The sequence below is a fragment of the Pelophylax lessonae genome, assembly GCF_965119305.1.
Source record: "Pelophylax lessonae genome assembly, chromosome: 4".
NCBI classification, from domain to species: Eukaryota; Metazoa; Chordata; class Amphibia; order Anura; family Ranidae; genus Pelophylax; species Pelophylax lessonae.
In genome coordinates this window covers 62,493,440-62,517,286 of record NC_138771.1, presented here as the reverse complement: position 1 = coordinate 62,517,286, position 23,847 = coordinate 62,493,440, and the positions used below count along the sequence as shown (strand labels likewise).

Below are 23,847 nucleotides of genomic sequence, written 5' to 3'. Positions count from 1 at the left end.
CTCTGCATAGAACGTTTTTTGTCAAAGCTTGAAGTATAACTAAAGGCTAAACTTTTTTTTAGTTTTAGATAGAATGCAGAGGGATTAGAAGGCTTGTCAGTTTTTATTGCTGTCTGTGCCCCCCGTTGGGGAGATTCACCCTCTCTATTTGGCCTGTTTACAATTATCATTAAAAGTGAAAGTAAAAGAAAATCCAAAGTTTTGGGTTGTCCCAGAAAAGTAAAAGAGGGGAAATCATCCAATGCCGACACTAATTTGGGTGACCTGTGGGTCCCCAAGAAATTCCCTTAATTTGCAGGGATTTCCTCTCACTTCCTGTTTGGCTATGGGAAGGGAAGTGAAGGGAAATCTCCACAATGGGACAGAGATGGCAAAAAAAAAAAAAAATACTGATAGGGGTCGCAACCCTTCCTTTCTCTATCCAAAATGAAAAAAAAAAAATTTTGCCCATAGTTCTACTTTAATTGAACAAGCTGAATTTAGAAGCTGATTGGCTACCATGTACAGCTTTAAAACAAAAGGTTCAGCACCGACACGTTCTATGAAAAACTGCAATTTGAAGTCCACACATTACAACTTGAGAAGGTGTAGAAGAAAATCCCCACACCAACTGCAGTGAGAAAGGTGCCCACGTCACCAATGTGGAAAAAAAGGGGGCAATCCTGCTTACCAGATGGTGTTGACCCTCAGATTTTTGAGAGGACAACAACAGCATACGAAAAGCTTGAATTAGAAAACTCACATCAGAGTCAGGCACACATAAAGCGTTCCCCACCACAGTATCTAGTTCCAGGCACCCTTTGCACTCAATGTACAGAGCACTTCCTCTCCCGAAGTAGCATATGACCCACCCTTATAGGCAATCAGCCAGTTCTCAATGCATGCATCCACCAGCACTGGCGTCTGTCTCACCAAACAGTACAGCTGCACCAGATGTTGCACTCTCACATTTTAGTAAATAAACCCCTGTGTGTCAAGTAGCGTTACCACAAAGCAAGGTCATTATTCTTCTGTAGCACCCTCCTAGGTAGGTGCTAGGAAAATATATTTGGTGGCTCTGTTCTGCTTATCAGGAGAGCCTGATCTTATAGTTTGACCTGTCCCATGTTTCCAGGTGTGATTTATTGGGTCTAGGGGAGTCTCCCCACTTTATCCAATAAGGGAGCTTGTTGGACAGTGGAGGAAACCTAACCAATAGTGCACCAGGGTTTATGGCTGTCTCAGTGAGTGGGCACTGCTGCAATGCATCCTGGGATTGGCTATAAACCCGGAGGGAGCATGTGACAGGGTGTCTTTTGGCAGGAGCAAAGTCCCAGGAGGAGGTGGACGGCTGTCTCTCCTCCTGCAGAGTGAGGAAGGTGGTTCAGGCGGTCAGCCTAGGGACCAGGAGTGGAGCTGGGCTGCAGAGTATCCAGTGTGCTGACCAGTGGAGCTGTTGGGCAGAAGACTTCGGGAAAACCAGTATCGTGAGTACTGAGGGATCTGCCTAAGGGTCTGCCTAAGAGAGGGGACCACTCCAGAGAAGTCAGGGGATCAAGGAGTCAGCTCACTCAGAGTGTTTCAGTAAAGGGGGTGCAGAGTAGTGAACCCTGAAGATAGGGATGAAGAGGGCGCCAGGAAGGGCCCTGAAGTTGTTCAGCAGTACAGTCTACCTCAGAGTACAGCTTACCTCAGGATAGAGTTTACCTCAGGAAGCTTAAGCAAAACCGTTCACAGCCAAGGGCAAAGTGAAGCAGCGGCCTAGTCGTGACTAGCTCAATTTCAGCGTTACTCAGCGTTAACCAGCACTTATCCATGTCGTCTCTGCCTATTGTGCATAGTTTCATTCAGTTGGAGTATCCCACTCATCCCTTCTCCTATCCAAGTTCTAAATAAGACATAAAAACCAAAGAAACTGGACTGATTCTTGTCTGAGGTAAAACACTTGTCAGACTGTTCTACTGTTGCTAATGGTAACCCAGGGGAACCCATAACCAGCAGCTCCCTTGGAAGTAGTGCTACACTTCATTGTAACTTTGCTGGGTTTTTTCATAGCAAATCGACTTTTGATCTTCATATGATGTCATTTAAAGCAACCTTGCAAGTTTAAGTAAAAATAAGATAAATAAATATAAACTGTGCTCCTGTTTAGCCCATTAGTAGGCCTTAGTTAACCTTAATCAGCCCTAATTAACTATAATCTTAATGTAGTCAGCTTTAGAGAGGACTACGACATAAATATGAGATTTACCATGATATGTCTAAATGAAATGTAGAAGCTCTGACATGAAATGCCAACACTGGGCTTGCAGATAGTGGTGGGCGCTATCACTTCTATGCTTGAGGCATTTGTCTGTGTGCGTGTTTGCGCATACCCGCATACAGCCACACCGGGAACGTTTTACAGATGTTCTACACACTTATGCATGCTGTATGCCCCCCTTGCAGCTGTGTATAATCCCTTCAAGCAACTATTATCCTCCCCAATCCCCAACACCTGCAATTTGTGCCAATTCACTGATCCGTACAGTGCCTTGCAAAAGTATTCGCCCCCCTTGAACTTTGCAACCTTTTGCCACATTTCAGGCTTCAAACATAAAGATATAAAACTGTAATTTTTTGTGAAGAATCAACAACAAGTGGGACACAATCATGAAGAGGAACAAAATTTATTGGATATTTCAAACTTTGTTAACAAATAAAAAAAATTAAAACTTGGGCGTGCAAAATTATTCAGCCCCTTTACTTTCAGTGCAGCAAACTCTCTCCAGAAGTTCAGTGAGGATCTCTGAATGATCCAATGTTGACCTAAATGACTAATGATGATAAATAGAATCCACCTGTGTGTAATCAAGTCTCTGTATAAATGCACATGCACTGTGATAGTCTCAGAGGTCCGTTTAAAGCGCAGAGAGCATCATGAAGAACAAGGAACACACCAGGCAGGTCCGAGATACTGTTGTGAAGAAGTTTAAAGCCGGATTTGGATACAAAAAGATTTCCCAAGCTTTAAACATCCCAAGGAGCACTGTGCAAACGATAATATTGAAATGGAAGGAGTATCAGACCACTGCAAATCTACGAAGACCTGGCCGTCCCTCTAAACTTTCAGCTCATACAAGGAGAAGACTGATCAGAGATGCAGCCAAGAGGCCCATGATCACTCTGGATGAACTGCAGAGATCTACAGCTGAGGTGGGAGACTCTGTCCATAGAACAACAATCAGTCGTATACTGCACAAATCTGGCCTTTATGGAAAAGTGGCAAGAAGAAAGCCATTTCTTAAAGATATCCATAAAAAGTGTCGTTTAAAGTTTGCCTCAAGCCTCCTGGGAGACACACCAAACATGTGGAAGAAGGTGCTCTGGTCAGATGAAACCAAAATGGAACTTTTTGGCAAAAATGCAAAACGATATGTTTGGCATAAAAGCAACACAGCTCATCACCCTGAACACACCATCCCCACTGTCAAACATGGTGGTGGCAGCATCATGGTTTGGGCCTGCTTTTCTTCAGCAGGGACAGGGAAGATGGTTAAAATTGATGGGAAGATGGATGGAGCCAAATACAGGACCATTCTGGAAGAAAACCTGATGGAGTCTGCAAAAGACCTGAGACTGTGACGGAGATTTGTCTTCCAACAAGACAATGATCCAAAACATAAAGCAAAATCTACAATGGAATGGTTCACAAATAAACATAACCAGGTGTTAGAATGGCCAAGTCAAAGTCCAGACCTGAATCCAATCGAGAATCTGTGGAAAGAACTGAAAACTGCTGTTCACAAACGCTCTCCATCCAACCTCACTGAGCTCTAGCTGTTTTGCAAGGAGGAATGGGCAAAAATCTCTCGATGTGCAAAACTGATAGAGACATACCCCCAGCGACTTACAGCTGTAATCGCAGCAAAAGGTGGCGCTACAAAGTATTAACTTAAGGGGGCTGAATAATTTTGCACGCCCAATTTTTCAGTTTTTTTATTGGTTAAAAAAGTTTGAAATATCCAATAAATTTCGTTCCACTTCATGATTGTGTCCCACTTGTTGTTGATTCTTCACAAAAAATTACAGTTTTATATCTTTATGTTTGAAGCCTGAAATGTGGCAAAAGGTTGAAAAGTTCAAGGGGGCCGAATACTTTCGCAAGGCACTGTATATTAGCTTTAGGTGTATGCTGCATGTAACATTTAGATGTGTTTGTTATGTACCTGCTCCCAATCAACCATAAAAACAAACTTTGAAGTGAAGAGTGGTTTTGCCTATTTGCAGTAATGTATGCATTGTAGTAGCCTCAGACAGATCCTTTCACAAGTTCAGTGTGTGAACTTGAAAGTAAACATTTCTCTACACAGAAACGTGCCCAGTACAAACACTGGGAACCCGCCGTGTTCAGTACACCTCACTGATCAGCGCCACGATACTGGCTGAGAACGCTGAAGCATTGCATATGTAACAGCTGCTCACGGTAATCCCCGTCATACCGCTGGCAGCTTGTCAATGGGATAGTTTGATCAAACGCATGCATGCACTGAGTGTAGGAACTGCCTGGAGGTAGGGTCATGCCATAAGGAACAAGCATTGAGCCGGATCTAATGGTAGGTAGAGGACGTTTCTGGCATCCAGAGAACAAACACTACAGCTGATGCTTCCAAGTTTTGCATAGAACATTATTGATCGTGCCTAACAAAAGAGGACATTAATAGACATTAAAGGGCCTGTTCACACCATTTGCATTGGGCTGCAGTGGACAACTTTACCCAGAACAGTTCCTACACAAAGGCAAGGGAAAGTCCCTTGGTTGCTATGAAGTCAGTTCACATCATGAGCACTGCAGTTAAGAACCCACCCTTTTTATGACATTTTGTTTACAAGTAAAAATCAGTATTTTTTTGCTAGTAAATTACTTGGAACCCCCAAACTATACATACACATACATGCATACATATATATATATATATATATATATATATATATATATATATATATATATATTTCAGCAGAGATTCTACAATATTAAATGACAGTTGCAATTTTTTATGTCACACGGTTTTTGTGCAGCAGTTTTTTGAAAAGGATACACTTTAATGAATTTAAAAAACAAAAAGCAAAACATAATAATATATACCCAAAATTGTTGTATAATATGAAAGATGAAATCACACCAAGTCAATAGATACCTAACATGTCATGCTTTAAAATTGGGCACGCTTGTGGAATGGCAGTAATACAAAAACCCCATAGGCGACACTTTAAAAAGGTCAACAGGTTACTGGTTTAGAGTTACGGAGGAGGTCTAGAGCTAGAATTTTTGCTCTCGCAGAGGTTTGCGGTGATACCTTACATGTGTGGTGCAAACACCATTTACACATGTGGGAGATACCTACGTATGCATTCACTAAGCGCTAGCAAGTGGGGACGGGGGCGCTTTAAAAAAAAATTTTCATCTATTTTATTACATTTTTTATATGTTTATACTGTCCCTTTAAAAAAAAAAAATGTGATCATTTTATTTGCTATAGCAAGGAATGTAAACATCCCTTGTGATAACAATACAGCATGACAGTTTCTCTTTATGGATAGATCTGGGACCCAAAATCTCTCCTTTATCCTTTAAAAAGCAAAACATAAAAAAGAAAAAAAAAGTATCTTTTGCTTTAAGAAAACAAAAAAACAAGCACGTTTTGATGGCCTGAGAACTAGAAGTGACCTATGACATTGCTCCGTTCCTCCAAGGGCATAGAGATGGGCGGTGGATATCTTGCCATCGCTCATCTCTATAAAAAACACTGCCAACGCCGGATGGTTACCGAGCTCACCGATCGCAAAGGTAAGCCCGGCAAGCGGCGGGAGGGGCACCTCTCCCACCACTCCTAAAAGTGATCCCGCGGTGAATCCGCCGCTGGGAGCACTTTTATCAGAAATCAGGCTGCCTAAGGTAAAAAATTATACCGGGGTTATGCCATCTAGATGCACCAAAATTATGAGGTAAATGGCGTAAATTCCCAGTTAGGCGGTTGGCATGTGGGTACATGCTTCATACTGAAAACCACAGCAGCATACAAGTAAATGAAATGTCACTTGAGACCATTTCAATAAAGTTATAACAAAATTGTACCGGATTTGGTGCATCTGCACAGCTGCTAACAGTACACACCCGCAGCTGTGCATTCAGGGAAGCTGCTGGTGTGAATGAGCCCTTAGAAAATACAGACTATACCTGGTACACACTATCAGTTTTTTTTTGTTCAACCCAGCAGGCTGAGCGAAAAAAAAAAACGGAGGAGCTGCTGTACTAACTATATGATGTTAGTACAGCGACTTCTCCACTGAGCTATTGTGTTCTGACAGGGGGACATTCGGCCGGCTTCTGTCGCACAGGCTGATAAACACACAGGCCAAATGTCGGCTGGCTTCTGTTGAACTGGCCAATACCGGCCAATATTCGGCCCGTGCGTACCAGGCTTATAAAAGGACATCTTCATGCTCTTGCTCCCAGATTTAGATAATGGAAATTACATACACAGATATAACAACCTAATAAATTACATTTGTTTTCATGAACCCATTCACGACACTGCCCCCATCTACATCACCAATCTCTGCAGATATCACCCAAATCTTACTCTCCGCTCCTCCCAAGACCTCCTGCTCTCCAGCTCCTTTGTTACCTCCTCCAATGCTTGTCTCCAGGACTTTCTCTGAACCTCTCCCATCCTCTGGAACTCCCTATCCCAGTATGTCTGGTCAGCTCTTATCCTGTCTGCCTTTAGGCGATCCTTGAATACTCATTTATTTAGGGAAGCCCACCACACCTCCACCTAAAAACTTTACTGAAGTCATCAGATCATCCCCTGCAGACTTCCATCAGATCTTCCCTTGCAGTTATTACCTTGTGTGACACCTCCCCCTCCCTTCAGATTGCAAGTTCCATGAGCAGGGGCCTCCTATTCCTTCTGTATTGGGGGTACTTTTATTAAATAGGAAGTTATTCTTCCTGTGAAACTGCCTATACATTCATTCTGGACAAATGCCAGAAAAACGGAATGTTACCAAGCTCTTTTCTTTCCAGGTCAGATGTTATTCATTCATAGGAATAGAGTGAATCAGGAGAATACCACTAGACGGAGTTAATAGGAAGAGCTCCATCTAGTGGACATAATGCTGTATTTTCCTGATTCACACTTATGAATGGAGGAACATCTGACCTGGAAAGAAAATAGCCAAATAATATTCAATTTCCCGACATTCGCACAGAGTGAATCTACATACATAATGAAAAGCTATTTTATCAATGCACCCCATACATTATATATACAAAAAGGAGATATGGGCAGGTCCTGCAAAAGAACCAATAGATAATTGGGGTTTGACCCACCAAAATGGTAGAATTACACCATATTTCTTCATTTTCCATTTGCAAGATCTCCAAACTGGAGTGATATTGTATTCAAATAGACTAGGTCATACCTGGGAAAGGTCAAAGATTTGGTTTTTCAGCTTAGTACTTTCTTCTTTGGTTTCTTGAGCCTTCTTCTCATCTTTGGTCTACAGTAAAGACAAATCCCAAAAAAACCTAAATTAAAACATGCCAATGTTTAAATATGAAGGCTACAAATGGTATAACCTGTGGTCCACACTGCTTTGGGCACTCATTAGTGCCAGCTGCAAGAAAACTGCATTGTGACAATGATGTTATACTATGTTACCACAAATGCAGCAGGTATCATTATAGAGCTGTTGTGGTTGGTGTTTGGCAGCCAATTTAAACTAAAAGAATGCAGTAATTCAACATGCAATGATCCGTGTGTTTTAGGCCTCATTTACATTGCCTCCAGGGCCAGACACTACCCAGATCAGCTTACTTCTGTGGTGGGTACGGCAAGGTGTTTCAACGTTTGCTGCCCAGCCTGAGCAATTCAATGGTTAACACGGTCTAACAAGGAGTTGTTACATACAGCTAGGGACAGATGAGCGACCCCATACCCTCCATGTGCAAATACATGTGAACAGCCATGGAGCTTTTCATTGATCATATGGGTGTATACAGCGATCGATGGCTGAGTGAATGAGGCATTAAATGCACCACAATAGATTGCCTTGTTCTAAATGCACCCTAAGTTGGGTTTCAGCTGGTTTCCAATACCTGGCTTGCATTTTAAGGCTGGCAGGCAGTCAAGTTTCTGCTCTCCATAGAAAATAAAGGGAACAAGGGCTGAGATTTTGATGCCTCTGTTGCAAATTTTGAAGATCAATTTCTCCACAATGACAAAACCTACAGAGGTGAATGGGGCTTTGTTTTAAAACACTTTTATTGCTTGTTGTGAATATCCAAGTCATTTGATGTGTATACTCCGGTCACAATTTTACTTTCAGGCAGCTTTTATTGCTTGTTGTGAATATCCAAGTCATTTGATGTGTATACTCCGGTCACAATTTTACTTTCAGGCAGCTTAAAAAGCACTATATTAAAGCGGCATTAAAGATAAAAAAAAAAAAAAATTAATATACTGCAGCTTACCAGTTCTTAGATGTGGTTGCTGCATTAGATTTCTTTTTTTTTTAATGTTTTTTCCTTATTTTAGCCTGGTGACCCAGCCAGTGTGTTGTGGGGGGGGGGGGGTGGGATAGTGGGGTGGTAGTTACTTCTTCCATGTTTCCCTCCTTGTTGGGAGCCATGCAAGGGTCACATAAGCAGTCCCTTTATTCTTGCCAGATATTTATTAACTGGCACTCTGGTCTCGGCATCTTTCAGCAGGACTGACGCAGCGGTACCACAATCAGCCAACAGCCGCTCCCATGGACTCCTGATAACTCTATCGGGCTGGGGTCCAGACCCCTGTCCTTTTTATTACACACAGAACCAGTGGATTGGACCCAAAAAAGCCCGCCAAGAAACATAATTAACACTAACCCTCCCAACTAGGGCAGCATAAAACTCTACCTGCCTACAAGTGTCTTATTATTTTTCAACTTCCTTTAACAGACCAAGCTGTCCAGAAAATGTAGCAGTTAGAGAGTTGAGACAAACCATTTAACACTGACAAGGGTGCTTACAATGGTCAGATTTTACTCATCTATGTAAAACCTTTAAAATGAAAAGAAAACTGTTGCTGCAACTGATTATTAAAAAGAGTTCATTTGTTAGTCAAGTTCATCTAAATCTGCTAGTACATTTAACACTACCCTCTACCTACACTGACAATGCTGCTGTCTAAAAGTGTTTCCATTGCTCCTCCATCCATAGTGGAAACACTTAAGGACAGGAAGTCTGTTACTCAGCAGATCATCAGGTAAAAGAAAAAAGAAAAAAAAAAGTCTAAAAAAGAAAATGAAAGCAGCCATCAATTTTAAGGATTGGTAAGCTGCAATATATTACATTTTTGTATTGGGTTCAGTATTGCTTTAAGTTGTAAAGTATTGAGTTCAGAGACAGGAATTTTTACTAACACAAGTGAAAAACCTGCCTAACCACATACAGTAAATCAAAGTACATCCGCAACAGCAAAGCACTCTGGGTAATTAGTATTTCACCTTTTGTCTTTATTTTCCTTCAGTTTATATTTATCAAGAACATAGAAAATACAAGCCAGTAACAACAACTCTGTAAACAATTGAAAGGTACGGTAACTCAGATTCAGTTGTAATAATTGTATGACTGACTTTGACATTATGAACACTAAGCAGGTCAGATACAATGAAGCTAAGTAGGTATTTTAAGACAGGGATTTATCTTTGCTAAAAAATATATGCTGAACCATCAGACCAAGCTGGCAATACAACACACAGCTTCCACAAGCTTCCTTACAAAGGTAACTTCCCCATAGCAGGATGTCTAGGTAGTCCCTGAATGGGGAGCAGAGGGGGCAGGGTACATCCACTATAAAAGGAGGGGTTAGCTAAGGAAGTACTGAACCATACACTGCATACAATACCACCAAGATAAACTTCTTAAATACTCAACTACAGACAGATGTTTTTAATTTTTGCTTTAAAAACTTCTTGCTGACCATATAATACATATGTTTGGTGGCAGGGAAGGCGGGCCTTAGCACCCACACGCCGCACTTATGCGTCCATGGTGGCCGAGGTTTCTGTGCATAAAAAAAACTGTGTAAGTTACCCTTGCCATCCGGTCAATCCTGGCCTGCAGGTCTGACTTTTCGGTTTCATGCTTCCTTTGTAACTCCTGAAGAGCAGCTTCGAGTCTTTGCTGTTCCTGAAAAAAACAAAATCGTCAGTATTTTTTTTATATGCTAATATATGAACGTCTATTCAAAATATGGTGGTGTATCTCTCTGCTATCTACGGTTAGTAGTTTAAGGGCTTGTTTACATTTGCTTCAAAATGTGGCATTGGACACACTTTTTTAAAGCACTCTGAATGCCAGTCATAGCATCTGTCACTAAATAAAACCGTAAGCTTACAGTCCTGTTGACACATTGCGTTTGATTTGTTTTGCTTCAAAAATTTTACCCCATGTCGCTTTTTTGGTGCCTCAAAGTGTCTTCAAAACCTCCAAAGTAATCTATCACAACGCTCGCTAACAGCACCTGCAGCTGGTGAGAGGCTTTTATTTAAAGTTAGCTTAGCTTGGTTTTGGAGGTATTGCAGGTATGAGATATCCCAGGATGCACAGGGGAAACCAACAAGCGAACCAGAAAGATGTCATCAGTAGTCACTTCCGGTTCAGGAGTTTATATTCTGGGAGTGTCTGGTGAAGATGTCACATCTGGTGTGCAGCGTGGAGCAGCAGTAAGGTGAGCGGGGTCTTGACTGGAGTGGAGCAACTAGCAGAGAGCACACGTGATGTGCAAAATGTGAACGCTAAAATGGATAGTGAATGGGACTGGAGAGTGAATGGCAGATGTCAGCTGTCATACGTAGTACTCAGCATTGGAGCAATAAAGCAGGAGGTGAGCAGGGACCAGAGAGAAAAGAGGATCAGAAAACCATAGTTACTACTGAGTGGGGGATAAGCAGAACTAAGGGATACTACTAAGTGGCAGACCAGCAGAGCTGGGAGTTACTACTTAGCAGGGGATCAGCAGAGCTGGGAGTTACCACTGGGCGGGGGGATCAGCAGAGCTGGGGGTTACCACTGGGCGGGGGGATCAGCAGAGCTGGGGGTTACCACTCAGCTGGAGATCTGCTGAAGGAGGGTAATAAGCTGGGGATCTGCTGAACGGGGATACTAATGAGCTGGGGATCTGCTAAGCGAGGGTACTAATGAGCCTGAATTCTACTGGGGCTCTTAGAAACAAAGAGAAAATCAACACACACACACAGGGCATTGGGCACGCTTCATTAAAGATTCAAAAAAAGCATGGCAGAAGCATCAAAAACACATAAAAAAAGCATGCTGAAGAGGTAGGCTCTTTAATGTGTCTTAGAGTGGAAACAAGTGTAAAAAAGCCCTGAATTTCGCAAGAAATGTGTATTAGTAATATGCAAACAATTATAAATCTATTACATGCGGTTATGTACCCATAATTCCTCATGGATACATAAAAGCATGCATTTAAATTATGTATCAACAAACTTCCCCTGTGAATAAATTTAAAGTGTAAGTATGACCAAATTTTTTTCAGGGTTAGAGTAGGGAAGGGTTAGGACTAGGGATCGACCGATTATTGGCAAAGCCGATATATCGGGGGCCGATATGCACTTTCCCCGATATATAGGAATCGGCACCCGAGGTTACCGATATTGCCAATATTTCGGAAAGTGCTTGTACTGGGGTGATGCCTACAGCTAGAGGCATCACCCCAATAATGGCGTCCATAGCCGACGGTCGGCTGTCTTGTAATGACAACAGATGCGGCTGAGAAGCAGCTCGGCTGTCATTACAAGGAGCAGGAGGGGACGTCCCTTCCCTCCCGCGGCTCGCCCGGGTCTCCCGTCCCACTGGGAGACCTGGGCAACCAGTCTGCACGGCCGCCGAAGAGAAGACCCGATCAAAGCCGCATTCGGCTCTGATCGGGTCTCCATGAAAAAAATCCGGAAGTGTTGTCATGACATCACTTCCGGGTACTGGCGGCGCCAAATTCAAAAACATTACAGCATTCAAAACAGTCAAACTTGGCGTTTTGAATGCTTTTAAGTGCAGAGGAGGGGTTTGGGTCGGATCAGCTACATTGGAGCCCAAAGGAGAGATGAGGGGTCTAATAGACCCCCCATCTCTCCATAAACAGTACCGGTCATTCCTATTGCTGACAAAAGGGATGTTTACATGAAATATAAAAGTAATATAAAGCCATGAAAGTGATCAAAACATTTAAAGTGCCCCCGTCACCTTGTGCTCACACGGAGTGGTGAACACATTCATTGGTCCCGCAAACGTATATATATGGTGATCACATCACACATGTGAGGTATGACCGTGAACATCAGAGCTCCTGTGTAAATCTAAACTGTTAACCTGCAAAGGCTTTTAAAGCATCACCTATAGATAGGCTACAATGGAGGGGGGCAAAGTGGGACTTTAACGGTGCAAAATGATGGAGAAAAATCTGAATTCTCAAAAATTGTACATTTTATTACACATAGAAGGTGAGGACTGTCTTGTCCTCACCTTCTATGTGTAATAAAATGTACAATTTTTGAGAATTCAGATTTTTCTCCATCATTTTGCACCGTTAAAGTCCCACTTTGCCCCCCTCCATTGTAGCCACTTTAAACAAAGGGATGTGGTGCTTTCTACTTCATCTCTAGCAATATTTCTTTAAAAAATCACCTATAGATAATTTAAAGTACCGTAGTTTGTCACCATTCCACGAGGGTGCACAATTTTAAAGCGTGACATGTTTGGTATCTATTTACTCAGTATGACATCTTTTATATTTTACCAAAAAAGTGATATTACCGTATATTGTGTTTGTGTTCACTAAAATTTATTAATGTGTATTTTTTTTTTTTTTATTATTTGCATTTGAAAATCTGCTGCACAAATACCATGTGACATAAAACATTGCAACACCCACTATTTTATTCTCTAGGGCCTTTGCTTAAAAAAATATATAATGTTTGGGGGTAGTTTTCGAACAAAATAAAGTACATTTTTACATGTATGTGAGAAGTGTCAGAATTGGCCCTGTATTGTGGTGGTTAATACAGTAACAATAATAAAATGATAACTTACTAAAATAGTCTATATCGGGATCTGTTTATGTAAAAAGCAAAACATTGTTATATTTCCCCATTATACGGGATGCTTCCTCTCACCTGTCCACGTATTTGATTTTCAACTTTGGCCAAATGGTGCTGTAAATCTTCTTCAAGTTCTGCCATCTGCATGGCCGTGGTCTCCTCAGTCCTAAAATAAAAGGAAATGTTAAGCATCAGGGGGACAAAGATTAGAACGGTCACATTGCCATGGTAGCTCCAAAATACGCCAAGGTTGCCATTTGCATTGAGTTTATACATTCACCATGTGTTTTTGTTCATTCCCCCCCCCCCCCCCCCCATCCCCTCCAAAACACGGATTTGCAGTTCTCAGCACCAAGTCATCATCTTGGCACCAATGCTTGAGGTGCCCAATAAAAATAAGCTTTCACAAAATGTGAGAAGGTGAACACAAAACACCCTCCCTCGGCCCACCTAACCCCCCTCCCCCCAGAACCTGCTGCACTTACCTCCATTAAGGATGAGATTTCACTGCCCATGCAGCTTGTGCAGGGGTCTGGGAATGTGAAAGCTGCAGTTTTCTTCAGGGGTCGATCTGAGTGATTCTGATTGGTCACGTGCTGGCACATGACTGCTTTGACCAATCAGAATCACTCTGATTCATGCTGGCATCCTTAAAGTGGAGTTCCACCCTATTTTTATACTTACCTCCATCTTCTCGCTCCGGGTCACCTGAAAAAGAAATGGATAATCGCATATTTTTTTTTTTTTTACTTACCTCGTAGCGAAGAAAATATACTTACCTTACTTCCTTCTTCCTCCTTCCTCGGCCGCAGCCCGTCGTCACTTCCTGGCTCTGCAATGATTCCTGGGAGCTGGACGTCATAGCTCCCAGGAATCATTGCGCCTGCACCGGCCCGACGTCAGTTCCGGGTCGCGCGCGTCATCCCCTTCTAAACAGCTTCTGGGCATGCCCAGAAGCTGTGGAGGGGTGACGCGCGCGACCCGGAAGTGACGTCGGGGCCGGCGCAGAGCATCGTGGGACCACAGAAGGCGGAAGAAGACGCCGAAGAGGACGCGCTGGCTTCAAGCTGCCCACATCTGAGATGGCAGCGCTGGACAAGACGTTTGCAAGGTAAGTATTTCGTCTTGCAGGTAAGTGCAACCCGGGACAGATCAGAGGCTAGCCATTGTGGAATGCACTAGCCCTGACTGTCCCGGGGGTATTAAAAAAAAAAAATACAAATCCAGGGTGGAACTCCGCTTTAAGGAAAGAAGGGGAAGAAAACTGTTGCTTTAAGATCCACTTCCCTTCCAAAGGTCTGATGCCCATGAGGTCCCTCCCTGGTGTCGGCATCTTAACATTGGCAGGTAGGGGCACCTAAAATAATCCGCTTTTACTTATCCTAAAAAGAAAAACTGTTTGCTGTAACTATAAAGTATTAGCTGGAGTTCAACTTCAATATGTTACTGTATTTAAGTCTGCTAGTCCATCTAACATCCCCCCCAGACAGAAAATGCTGCTGTCCAAATCAGCCTTCTGTGCTCCTTCATCCAGAGTGGAGGTGTGTTACTGGGCAGATCACTAGATAAAACAGAGGGGAAAAAAGCCTAATAAAGGAAACAAATGCAGCCACCACATCTAATGATTGGTAAGCTGCAATATAATAAATGTTTGCTTCTGGGTTTAATACGGCTTTAAGTTTACTATTTGGAATATTTATCATCAGTAAAGACAATGAGAAAGTGGGAAGCGTTTTAATAAATGTGTGGTTATGTGTTTAAGATAAAATATTTTTTTCCTGCAAGTTCTGTGTTCAGATGATTCAGTACAATGAAGTGATTTTGTTCTGGGTCACTGGCTGTTATGAAAGTTGTGGTAGATCGGCATTGAAGGAAAGGATTTCTGCATGATGAAAGCATTGAGGAGAATCATAATACTCTGCTAAGGAATTTTCCCTTAGCTTAGTGAATGTGATGAACATTTCATTTTGCAAAGCATACCCAATCACGTACAAGGAACTAAATTAAACTGTATTTTTGTAAGTGATCGGATAATGGAAGTTAGCAGAGTGTCACGTCAGATAATTCAATACAATGAAGTAACATATTGTTCTGGATCACTGCCTGTAATGAAAGCTGTGCTAGATCCTCAGCAAAGAAGGAATGGATTTCTGCACAGAGAGAGCATTGAACTTAAAGAGTATCATAATCCTTTCCATGCATTTCCCTGCTTCATTCCTTCACGGATGAAAGGACACATTCCTCTAGAATAGTGACAAAGATTTTACAGAAAGCACACAGAGAAAAGCCGCTCAGGTGTAGTCTCTGAGCCTGGTGCAGGTCAGATCCGTCATCCCAAACAGTAGAAATCCAAAGGTGAGACCGCACTCGAGGTAATTTGTTGAAATCAATGAATTTCTTTATTCCTCATAGATGAATACATACAGACAGTGCACAACAGACGTGTCAGGTTGAAGCGTTTCACGATACAAGCGATCGCTTACTCATAACCATGATGAGTAAGTGATCGGTTGTATCATGAAACACGTCAACCTGACACGTCTGTTTTGCACTGTCTGTATGTATTCATCTATGAGGAATAAAGAAATTCATTGCCCTCTTCACATCACCCCCCGCCCCCACAGTATTACTCTCTGCCCCTTTACCCCCCTCCCCCATAGTAGTGCATTTTTTCCCCTTCACCTCACCTTCCCCATCCCCCCCCCCCAACAGTAGTCTTCTTTGCCCCTTTACATCAAACTCCCAAAGTATTGCTCTCTGCCCTGTTACATCCCCCCAATAGTAGTGCATTCTGCCCCCTACACATCGACCCCCCCCCCATCATCACCTCTCAGTAGTGCTCTCTGCTCCTTTACACCCCCACTTCACCCCAATAGGGAACTCTGCCCACTTCACGTCACCTTCCCCATTCCTCCCCCCCAACAGTAGTGTTCTCTGCCCCTTTACTACATTACCCCCCCTTCCCCTCCACAGTAGAGCTTGCTTTACACTCGCAACAAACATACCCCTACTCCCCCATCCTTTAGAGCCAGGTCCTCTCCCCCCCCCTCACTCTGCTACCTTACACAGAGCGGAGAGCAGGAGGCAGGCCAGACGAAGAATGGGAGGCACAGTAGCACTGGATGGAGGGTGGGAGCAGGAGCTGCCAGAGTTAACTTTGTATATTAACAAGCTGGTGACTGATTGCTAGGACCACTCTGTGTCCTAGCAACCAATAACCTGCGGTTAATCTGGAAAGTTATCCGGGGTCGCGCCTGCTCCCGCCCTCCATCCAGTGCTCCTGTGTCTCTCATCATGTGTCTCCCACACCCTGCTCTGCTGTGATAATGACAGCAGCAGCAGCTGGTAGACTGGGAAAACTGGCTTCTAAATGGAGCGACCATGGGTCCAGTTAAGACACTGACTCGGTCCAGGTGTGGACCGCGGTCTACCACTTAGTAATGTGTGCACTAGAGCAAATTAATATTTACAACATAAGACAAATCCAATTTTTATAAAGACGCTTTATACTTAATAAAACCCCTACTCACACATTCCAAATGGATTTTGGGCATGAAGAAGAGGATTAGGGCTAATTCAGCTCTGTTAGTGTTAACTGGTTTGTCTTAACCCAACTGCCACTTTTGCTTAAATGTGACAGGGAGTATAACTTTTTCTGCGGATGCGAAGAAAAACTTTACAACTACGGCATGCATAAAACCGTGTGTGGTTGCCTTTGCAACTTTAGGGGCATTAAAAACATGACTAAACTGCCTACAATTACTACCAGCTTACCACAAGTGTTACAGAGCTGTAACTGCCACTTTTGCTAGACCACTTGGCAAGTAAAGAATGTTGATAAAAGGCAGAATTACTGGCCTGATCACCAGGTAAAAAAAAAGCAAGAAAATAAGAAAACGAATGCAGTCACTAAGAATGAGTAAACTGTTATATAATACCCATTAGGTATTGGGTTTAATACTGCTTTAAATGAAGATAAAAGGCAAAATAAATAAATAAATAAAACACCATCCATGTCCTGTTTACAATAAACGCCCCTTACAACAAATATGAATACACCTTACATGCCTTTGTCCTATAGTAAGTTCAGTCCCCATGAAAGCATGTTCATTGATCCCCATCCAGTACCAGATGCTAGGAGGTTCTTTACAGGTTGTTGTCCCCCCCTCCCCGTCCCCAAACACACAAACCTTTTGAGGACAGATTCGAGTTTTTCAGTGTTCAGTCGCTGAGTGCGGAAATCATAGGACATGTTTTCAATCAGCTTTTCATATTGTTGAAGCAGTCCGGGCACCGGGACCCCCTGGATTTCCTGGTATACGTTCCACAGCTGTTCTCTGGTATCACTAAAAAGAAAATATTGAGATTCAAAATGTCATCTACATACATAGATTATATATTTTGACATACTGGGTTTAATTTATTAAAAAGGCAAAATAGACATTTCACCTTGCAAGAGAGTTTTCACTCTGCTAAGGACTTTTCCCTTAACTTAGTGAATGTGGTGAAAATTCACTTTGCAAATAATACCCAATCACATGCAAGGACAATAAAATAAATGTTATATTTGCTTGTGCTTGATTGGATAATGGACATCAGCAGAGCTTCAACCTTCACTAAGTGAAGGGGAATTGTCTTGCAAAGTGAACAGCCTATTTGCTATTAGTAAATCAACCTCAAACTCTCTGGTAGTATGACCATATACAGGATTTCACAAAAGTGAGTACAACCCTCACATTTTTGAAAATATTTTATTATATCTTTTCATGTGACAACACTGAAGAAATAACACTTTGCTACAATGTAAAGTAGTGAGAGTACAGCTTGTGTACATTTTCTGTCCCCTCAAAAATAACTCAACACAGCCATTCATGTCTAAACTGCTGGCAACAAAAGTGAGTACACCACTAAGTGAACATGTCCAAATTGGACCCAATTAGCCATTTTTCCTCCCCGGTGTCATGTGACTCGTTCAAATTGGGCCCAAAGTGTCAATATTTTGTGTGGCCTCCAAAATTTTCCAGCACTGCCTTAACCCTCTTGGGCATGGAGTTCACCAGAGCTTCACAGGTTGCCACGAGTCCTCTTCTACTCCTCCATGACGACATCACGGAGCTGGTGAATGTTAGAGACTTTGCCCTCCTCCACCTTCTGTTTGAGGATGCCCCACAGATGCTCAATAGGGTTTAGGTCTGGAGAAATGCTTGGCCAGTCCATCACCTTTACCCTTAGCTTATTTAGCAAGGCAGTGGTCGTCTTGGAGATGTGTTTGGGGTCGTTACCATGTTGGAATACTTCCCTGTGGCCCAGTTTCAGAGGGGAGGGGATCATACTCTGCTTCAGTATGTCACAGTACATGTTGGCATTCATGGTTCTCTCAATGAACTGTAGCTCCCCAGTGCAGCAGCACTCATGCAGCCCCAGACCATGACACCCCCACTTGTCTTTGTACTCCTCACTTGATTGCCGCCACACACGCTTGACACCATCTGAACCAAATAAATTTATCTTGGTCTCATCTGACCACAGGATATGGTTCCAGTAATCCATGTCCTTAAGGGCCATACACACTATAAGATTTTCTGAAGACTTTTTCCTTCAGATTTACCTTTTCTATGTAGTGCAAGGGCCTGCCAGATTGCATAGAAATTGAAAGTGTTTAGGTTTGACCTCATATTATATGGTTTTGGTAAGTCTAAAGGAAAAAAAGTCTTCAGAAAATCTATATGGCCCATTAGTCTGCTTGTCTTCAGCAAACTGTTTGCAGGCTTTCTTGTGCATCATCTTTAGAAGAAGCTTCCTTCTGGGACGACAGCCATGCAGACCAATTTGATGCAGTGTGCGGGCGTATGGTCTGAGCACTGACAGGCTGACCTCTACCCCTTCAACCTCTGCAGTAATGCTGGCAGCACTTATACGTTTATTTCCAAAAGACATCCTCTGGATATGACGCTGAGCACGTGCACTCAACTTCTTTGGTCGACCATGGCGAGGCCTGTTCTGAGTGGAACCTGTCCTGTTAAACTGCTGTATGGTCTTGGCCACCGTGCTGCAGCTCAGTTTCAGGGCCTTGGCAATCTACTTATAGCCTAGGCCATCTTTATGTAGAGTAACAATTCTTTTTTCAGATCCTCAGAGAGTTCTTTGCCATGAGGTGCCATGTTGAATTTCCAGTGACCAGTAAGAGAGTGAGAGCGATCACACCAAATTTAACACATCTGCTCCCCATTCACACCTGAGACCTTGTAAAACTAACGAGTCACATGACAATGGGGAGGGAAAATGGCTAATTGAGCCCAATTTAGACATTTCCACTTAGGGGTGTACTCACTTTTGTTGCCAGTGGTTTAGACATTAATGGCTGTGTGTTGAGTTATTTTGAGGGGACAGCAAATTTACACTGTTATACAAGCTGTGCACTCACTACTTTACATTGTAGCAAAGTGTCATTTCAGTGTTGTCACATGAAAAGATATAATAAAATATTTACATAAAATGTGAGGGGTGTACTCACTTTTGTGAGATACTGTAGTTTTTAGAACCATGAAAAAAGTTTAAAATTTACAATATTATACTATCTTTTCATCATATAACAGCAATATGTTTCTAAAGAAGTTCCCCAAGAGACAGTCTCTGTAAATCATTTAGTGAATAACTAATTCTTTCTATAAAAATGATGAAAAACCGTTTTCAATTTTCTATGCAAAATAATTTTCATGATTAAGCTACATGGCGTTTTCACATTTCATGCTAACATGTAAGATCAAAAAGTGATGCCTAAACCATCCTTTTTTTTATGTTAATGACACTAATTAAGGGGGGAGGGTTAATATTACTGCCCCTGTCACTAACACTAATGAAGGGGGAAGGGTTATTATTGCTGCCCCTGTCACTAACACTAATGAAGGGGGAGGGTTATTATTACTGCCGCTGTCACTAACACTAATGAAGGGGGGGAGGGTTATTATTGCTGCCCCTGTCACTAACACTAATGAAGGGGGGAGGGTTATAATTGCTGCCCCTGTCACTAACACTAATGAAGAGGGGAGGGTTATTATTGCTGCCCCTGTCACTGACACCAATGAACGGGAGGAGGGTTATTATTGCTCCCCCTGTCACTGACACCAATGAACGGGAGGAGGGTTATTATTGATGCCCCTGTCACTGACACCAATGAAGGTGGGAGGGTTAATATTGCTGCCCCTGTCACTGACACCAATGAATGGGAGAAGGGTTATTATTGCTGCACCTGTCATTGACACTAATAAAGAGGGAGAGGATTATTATTGCTGCCACTTTCACTGACACCAATGAAGGTGGGAGGGTTATAATTGCTGCCCCCATTACTGACACCACTGAAGGGGGAGGGTTATTGTTGCTGCCCCTGTTACTGACAACACTGAAGGGGGAAGGGCTATTACTGCTGGCCCGGTCACTAAAACGAATGAAGAGGGGAGAGTTATTATTTCTGCCACTTTCACTGACACCAATGAAGGTGGGAGGGTTAATATTGCTGCCCCGTCACTGACACCAATGAAGGGAGGAGGGTTATAATTACTGCCCCATTACTGACACCAATAAAGGGGGAGGGTTATTGTTGCTGCCCCTGTTACTGACACCAATGAGGGGGCAAGGGTTATTACTGACGGCCCGGTCACTAAAATTAATGAAGAGGGGAGAGTTATTATTGCTGCACCTGTCACTGACACCAATGAAGGTGGGAGGGTTAATATTGCTGCCCCGTGACTGACACCAATGAAGGTGGGAGGGTTAATATTGCTGCCCCGTGACTGACACCAATGAAGGTGGGAGGGTTAATATTGCTGCCCCGTGACTGACACCAATGAAGGTGGGAGGGTTAATATTGCTGCCCTGTCACTGACACCAATGAAGGGGAAGGGTTATTGTTGCTGTCCCTGGTACTGACTGATATCAATAAAGTGACACCAATAAACTGCGGTCTCGGTCACTGACATCAATGTAGAGGGGGTTATTCACTGACACCAGCAAAGGGGAAGGGGGCGGGGGGTGATATTATTATTATTGGTTATATTTTAACCAATATAGGTTGGGTGGTGGTGTTAGGAGGGAATCATAATGTATTCACATTTCACCAGTATGCCTAAAACAATCTATTCTATGTTAATGACACCAATAAAGAAAGGAGAGGGTTATTATTGCTGCCACTGTCACCAATGAAGGGGGGACAGTAATTATTGTTGCCATTGTCGCTGACACTAATGAAGCAAGAGGGGTTATTATTGCTGCCCCTGTCACTCAAACCAATGTACAGGTAGTGTGTTAATATTGCTGTCTCCATCACTGGTACCAATGAAGGGAAGGGGGGGGGGGGGGAGTGTTATTATTGCTTTCACTTACATCACAGGGGTGGGCGGATAATATTGTAGATTCCACTCTGACCTGAACCCCATGTCATGTCATTTTCATATGGACTGATGTGGAAGGGGAATCCAGCAGCAGAACATGCACCTAAGGACAGAGCTTTCTGGAGGGGGTAATCCCCGTTATAAGTATGTCTTTTCCAGCTTTTATTACTAGTACTAACTATGTTACTATACTTATATTGCCATAGGTGTGCACCCCAAAGCTCAAACACATATGTGTGTGTGCATGTGTATATCTACTGACGGTGTCAGTAGAGCAGTAGACGGTGTCAGTAGAGCAGTAGACGGTGTCAGTAGAGCAGTGGACAGTGTCAGTAGAGCAGTGGACAGTGTCAGTAGAGCAGTGGACGGTGTCAGTAGAGCAGTGGACAGTGTCAGTAGAGCAGTGGACAGTGTCAGTAGAGCAGTGGACAGTGTCAGTAGAGCAGTGGACAGTGTCAGTAGAGCAGTTTTACAGTGTCAGTAGGGCAGTGGACAGTGTCAGTAGGGCAGTGGACCGTGTCAGAAGGGCAGTGGACCGTGTCAGTAGGGCAGTGGACCGTGTCAGTAGGGCAGTGGACCGTGTCAGTAGGGCAGTAGAAGTGTCAGTAGGGCAGTGGACCGTGTCAGTAGGGCAGTGGAAGTGTCAGTAGAGCAGTGGACAGTGTCAGTAGAGCAGTGGACGGTGTCAGTAGAGCAGTGGACAGTGTCAGTAGAGCAGTGGACGGTGTCAGTAGAGCAGTGGACGGTGTCAGTAGAGCAGTTTTACAGTGTCAGTAGGGCAGTGGACAGTGTCAGTAGGGCAGTGGACAGTGTCAGTAGGGCAGTGGACAGTGTCAGTAGGGCAGTGGACAGTGTCAGTAGAGCAGTGGACAGTGTCAGTAGAGCAGTGGACGGTGTCAGTAGAGCAGTGGACAGTGTCAGTAGAGCAGTGGACAGTGTCAGTAGAGCAGTTTTACAGTGTCAGTAGGGCAGTGGACCGTGTCAGTAGGGCAGTGGACCGTGTCAGTAGGGCAGTGGACCGTGTCAGTAGGGCAGTGGACGGTGTCAGTAGAGCAGTTTTACAGTGTCAGTAGGGCAGTGGACAGTGTCAGTAGGGCAGTGGACAGTGTCAGTAGGGCAGTGGACAGTGTCAGTAGAGCAGTTTTACAGTGTCAGTAGGGCAGTGGACAGTGTCAGTAGGGCAGTGGACAGTGTCAGTAGGGCAGTGGAAGTGTCAGTAGGGCAGTGGAAGTGTCAGTAGGGCAGTGGACAGGGTCAGTAGGGCAGTGGACAGTGTCAGTAGGGCAGTGGAAGTGTCAGTAGGGCAGTGGAAGTGTCAGTAGGGCAGTGGACAGGGTCAGTAGGGCAGTGGACAGTGTCAGTAGGGCAGTGGACAGTGTCAGTAGGGCAGTGGACCGTGTCAGTAGGGCAGTGGAAGTGTCAGTAGGGCAGTGGACAGTGTCAGTAGGGCAGTGGACAGTGTCAGTAGGGCAGTGGACAGTGTCAGTAGGGCAGTGGACAGTGTAAGTAGGGCAGTGGACAGTGTCAGTAGTTTATATTTTTTTAAATTGTATTACTTTAATTATTTTTTTTTACTATTTTATTAGGAGCCCCGTTAGGAGGCTTTGGTGAAATATCGGGGGTCCAAGCAGGGGGGGGGGGGGGGGGACTGTGCCATGCAGAGTGATTAGTATGTGCACTCCTATGGCCATTGCCTGATATTTTTAAACTGGGAGTTCTATAAAAAAAAATTAAAAGAAAATGAGAAGTTGACATGTGGATACAAACGTGCCCCTTAGACTCTTTTAGCTGACACTACTGCTCTGTGATGTATATAGCTGGAAGCTAGGCCAGTAACAAAATTACAACTTAATTCCTAGTCTTCCTTTAAAACAACAATTTACACAGCACTTTACATACCATACATTGACATACATCAATCCCTGCCCTCAAGGACCTTACAATCTAAGGTCCCTAACTCATATCCATACAGACTGAGGCCAATTTAGACAGGAATCAATTAACCTACCAGCATGTTTTTGGAGTGTGGGAAAGAACCAAAGTACCCGGAGGAAACCCACGTAAGTGCAGGAAAAACTTGCAATTGCATGCAAATAGTGTGCTGATTGGGATTTGACCCAAAGACCCTAGTGCTTCAAGGCTGTAGGCTGAGGGGTAGAGGACAACCCAGAAGAAAAACATAGCACACAAAGTGTTGGAGAAGGCGTAATATATTGTTAGCCATTCCAGACACAGCAGAATCCCTTCAACAGTAAGGGCTTAACAGCAACACTTACAACAGTGGATGAAACTCACAGCAGGAGAGCGGTACACCAGGGTCGGCAACACTTGGTGC

The 23,847-nt window shown here is 43.4% G+C and overlaps 1 protein-coding gene across 1 annotated transcript in view; it reads right to left on the bottom strand.

Annotated features, from left to right (window-relative positions):
• The window catches only part of LOC309553467 (ras and EF-hand domain-containing protein-like), a 113,114-nt gene that overhangs the window by 56,086 nt on the left and 33,181 nt on the right, over positions 1-23,847 (bottom strand). Inside the window, exons 2-5 of the mRNA XM_082254672.1 lie at positions 17,316-17,471; positions 13,201-13,291; positions 10,100-10,195; positions 7,447-7,524 (exon numbers count right to left, since the gene is read on the bottom strand). Coding sequence (XP_082110798.1) covers positions 7,447-7,524; positions 10,100-10,195; positions 13,201-13,291; positions 17,316-17,471 — 421 coding nt within the window. The remainder of the gene's footprint in view (positions 1-7,446; positions 7,525-10,099; positions 10,196-13,200; positions 13,292-17,315; positions 17,472-23,847) is intronic.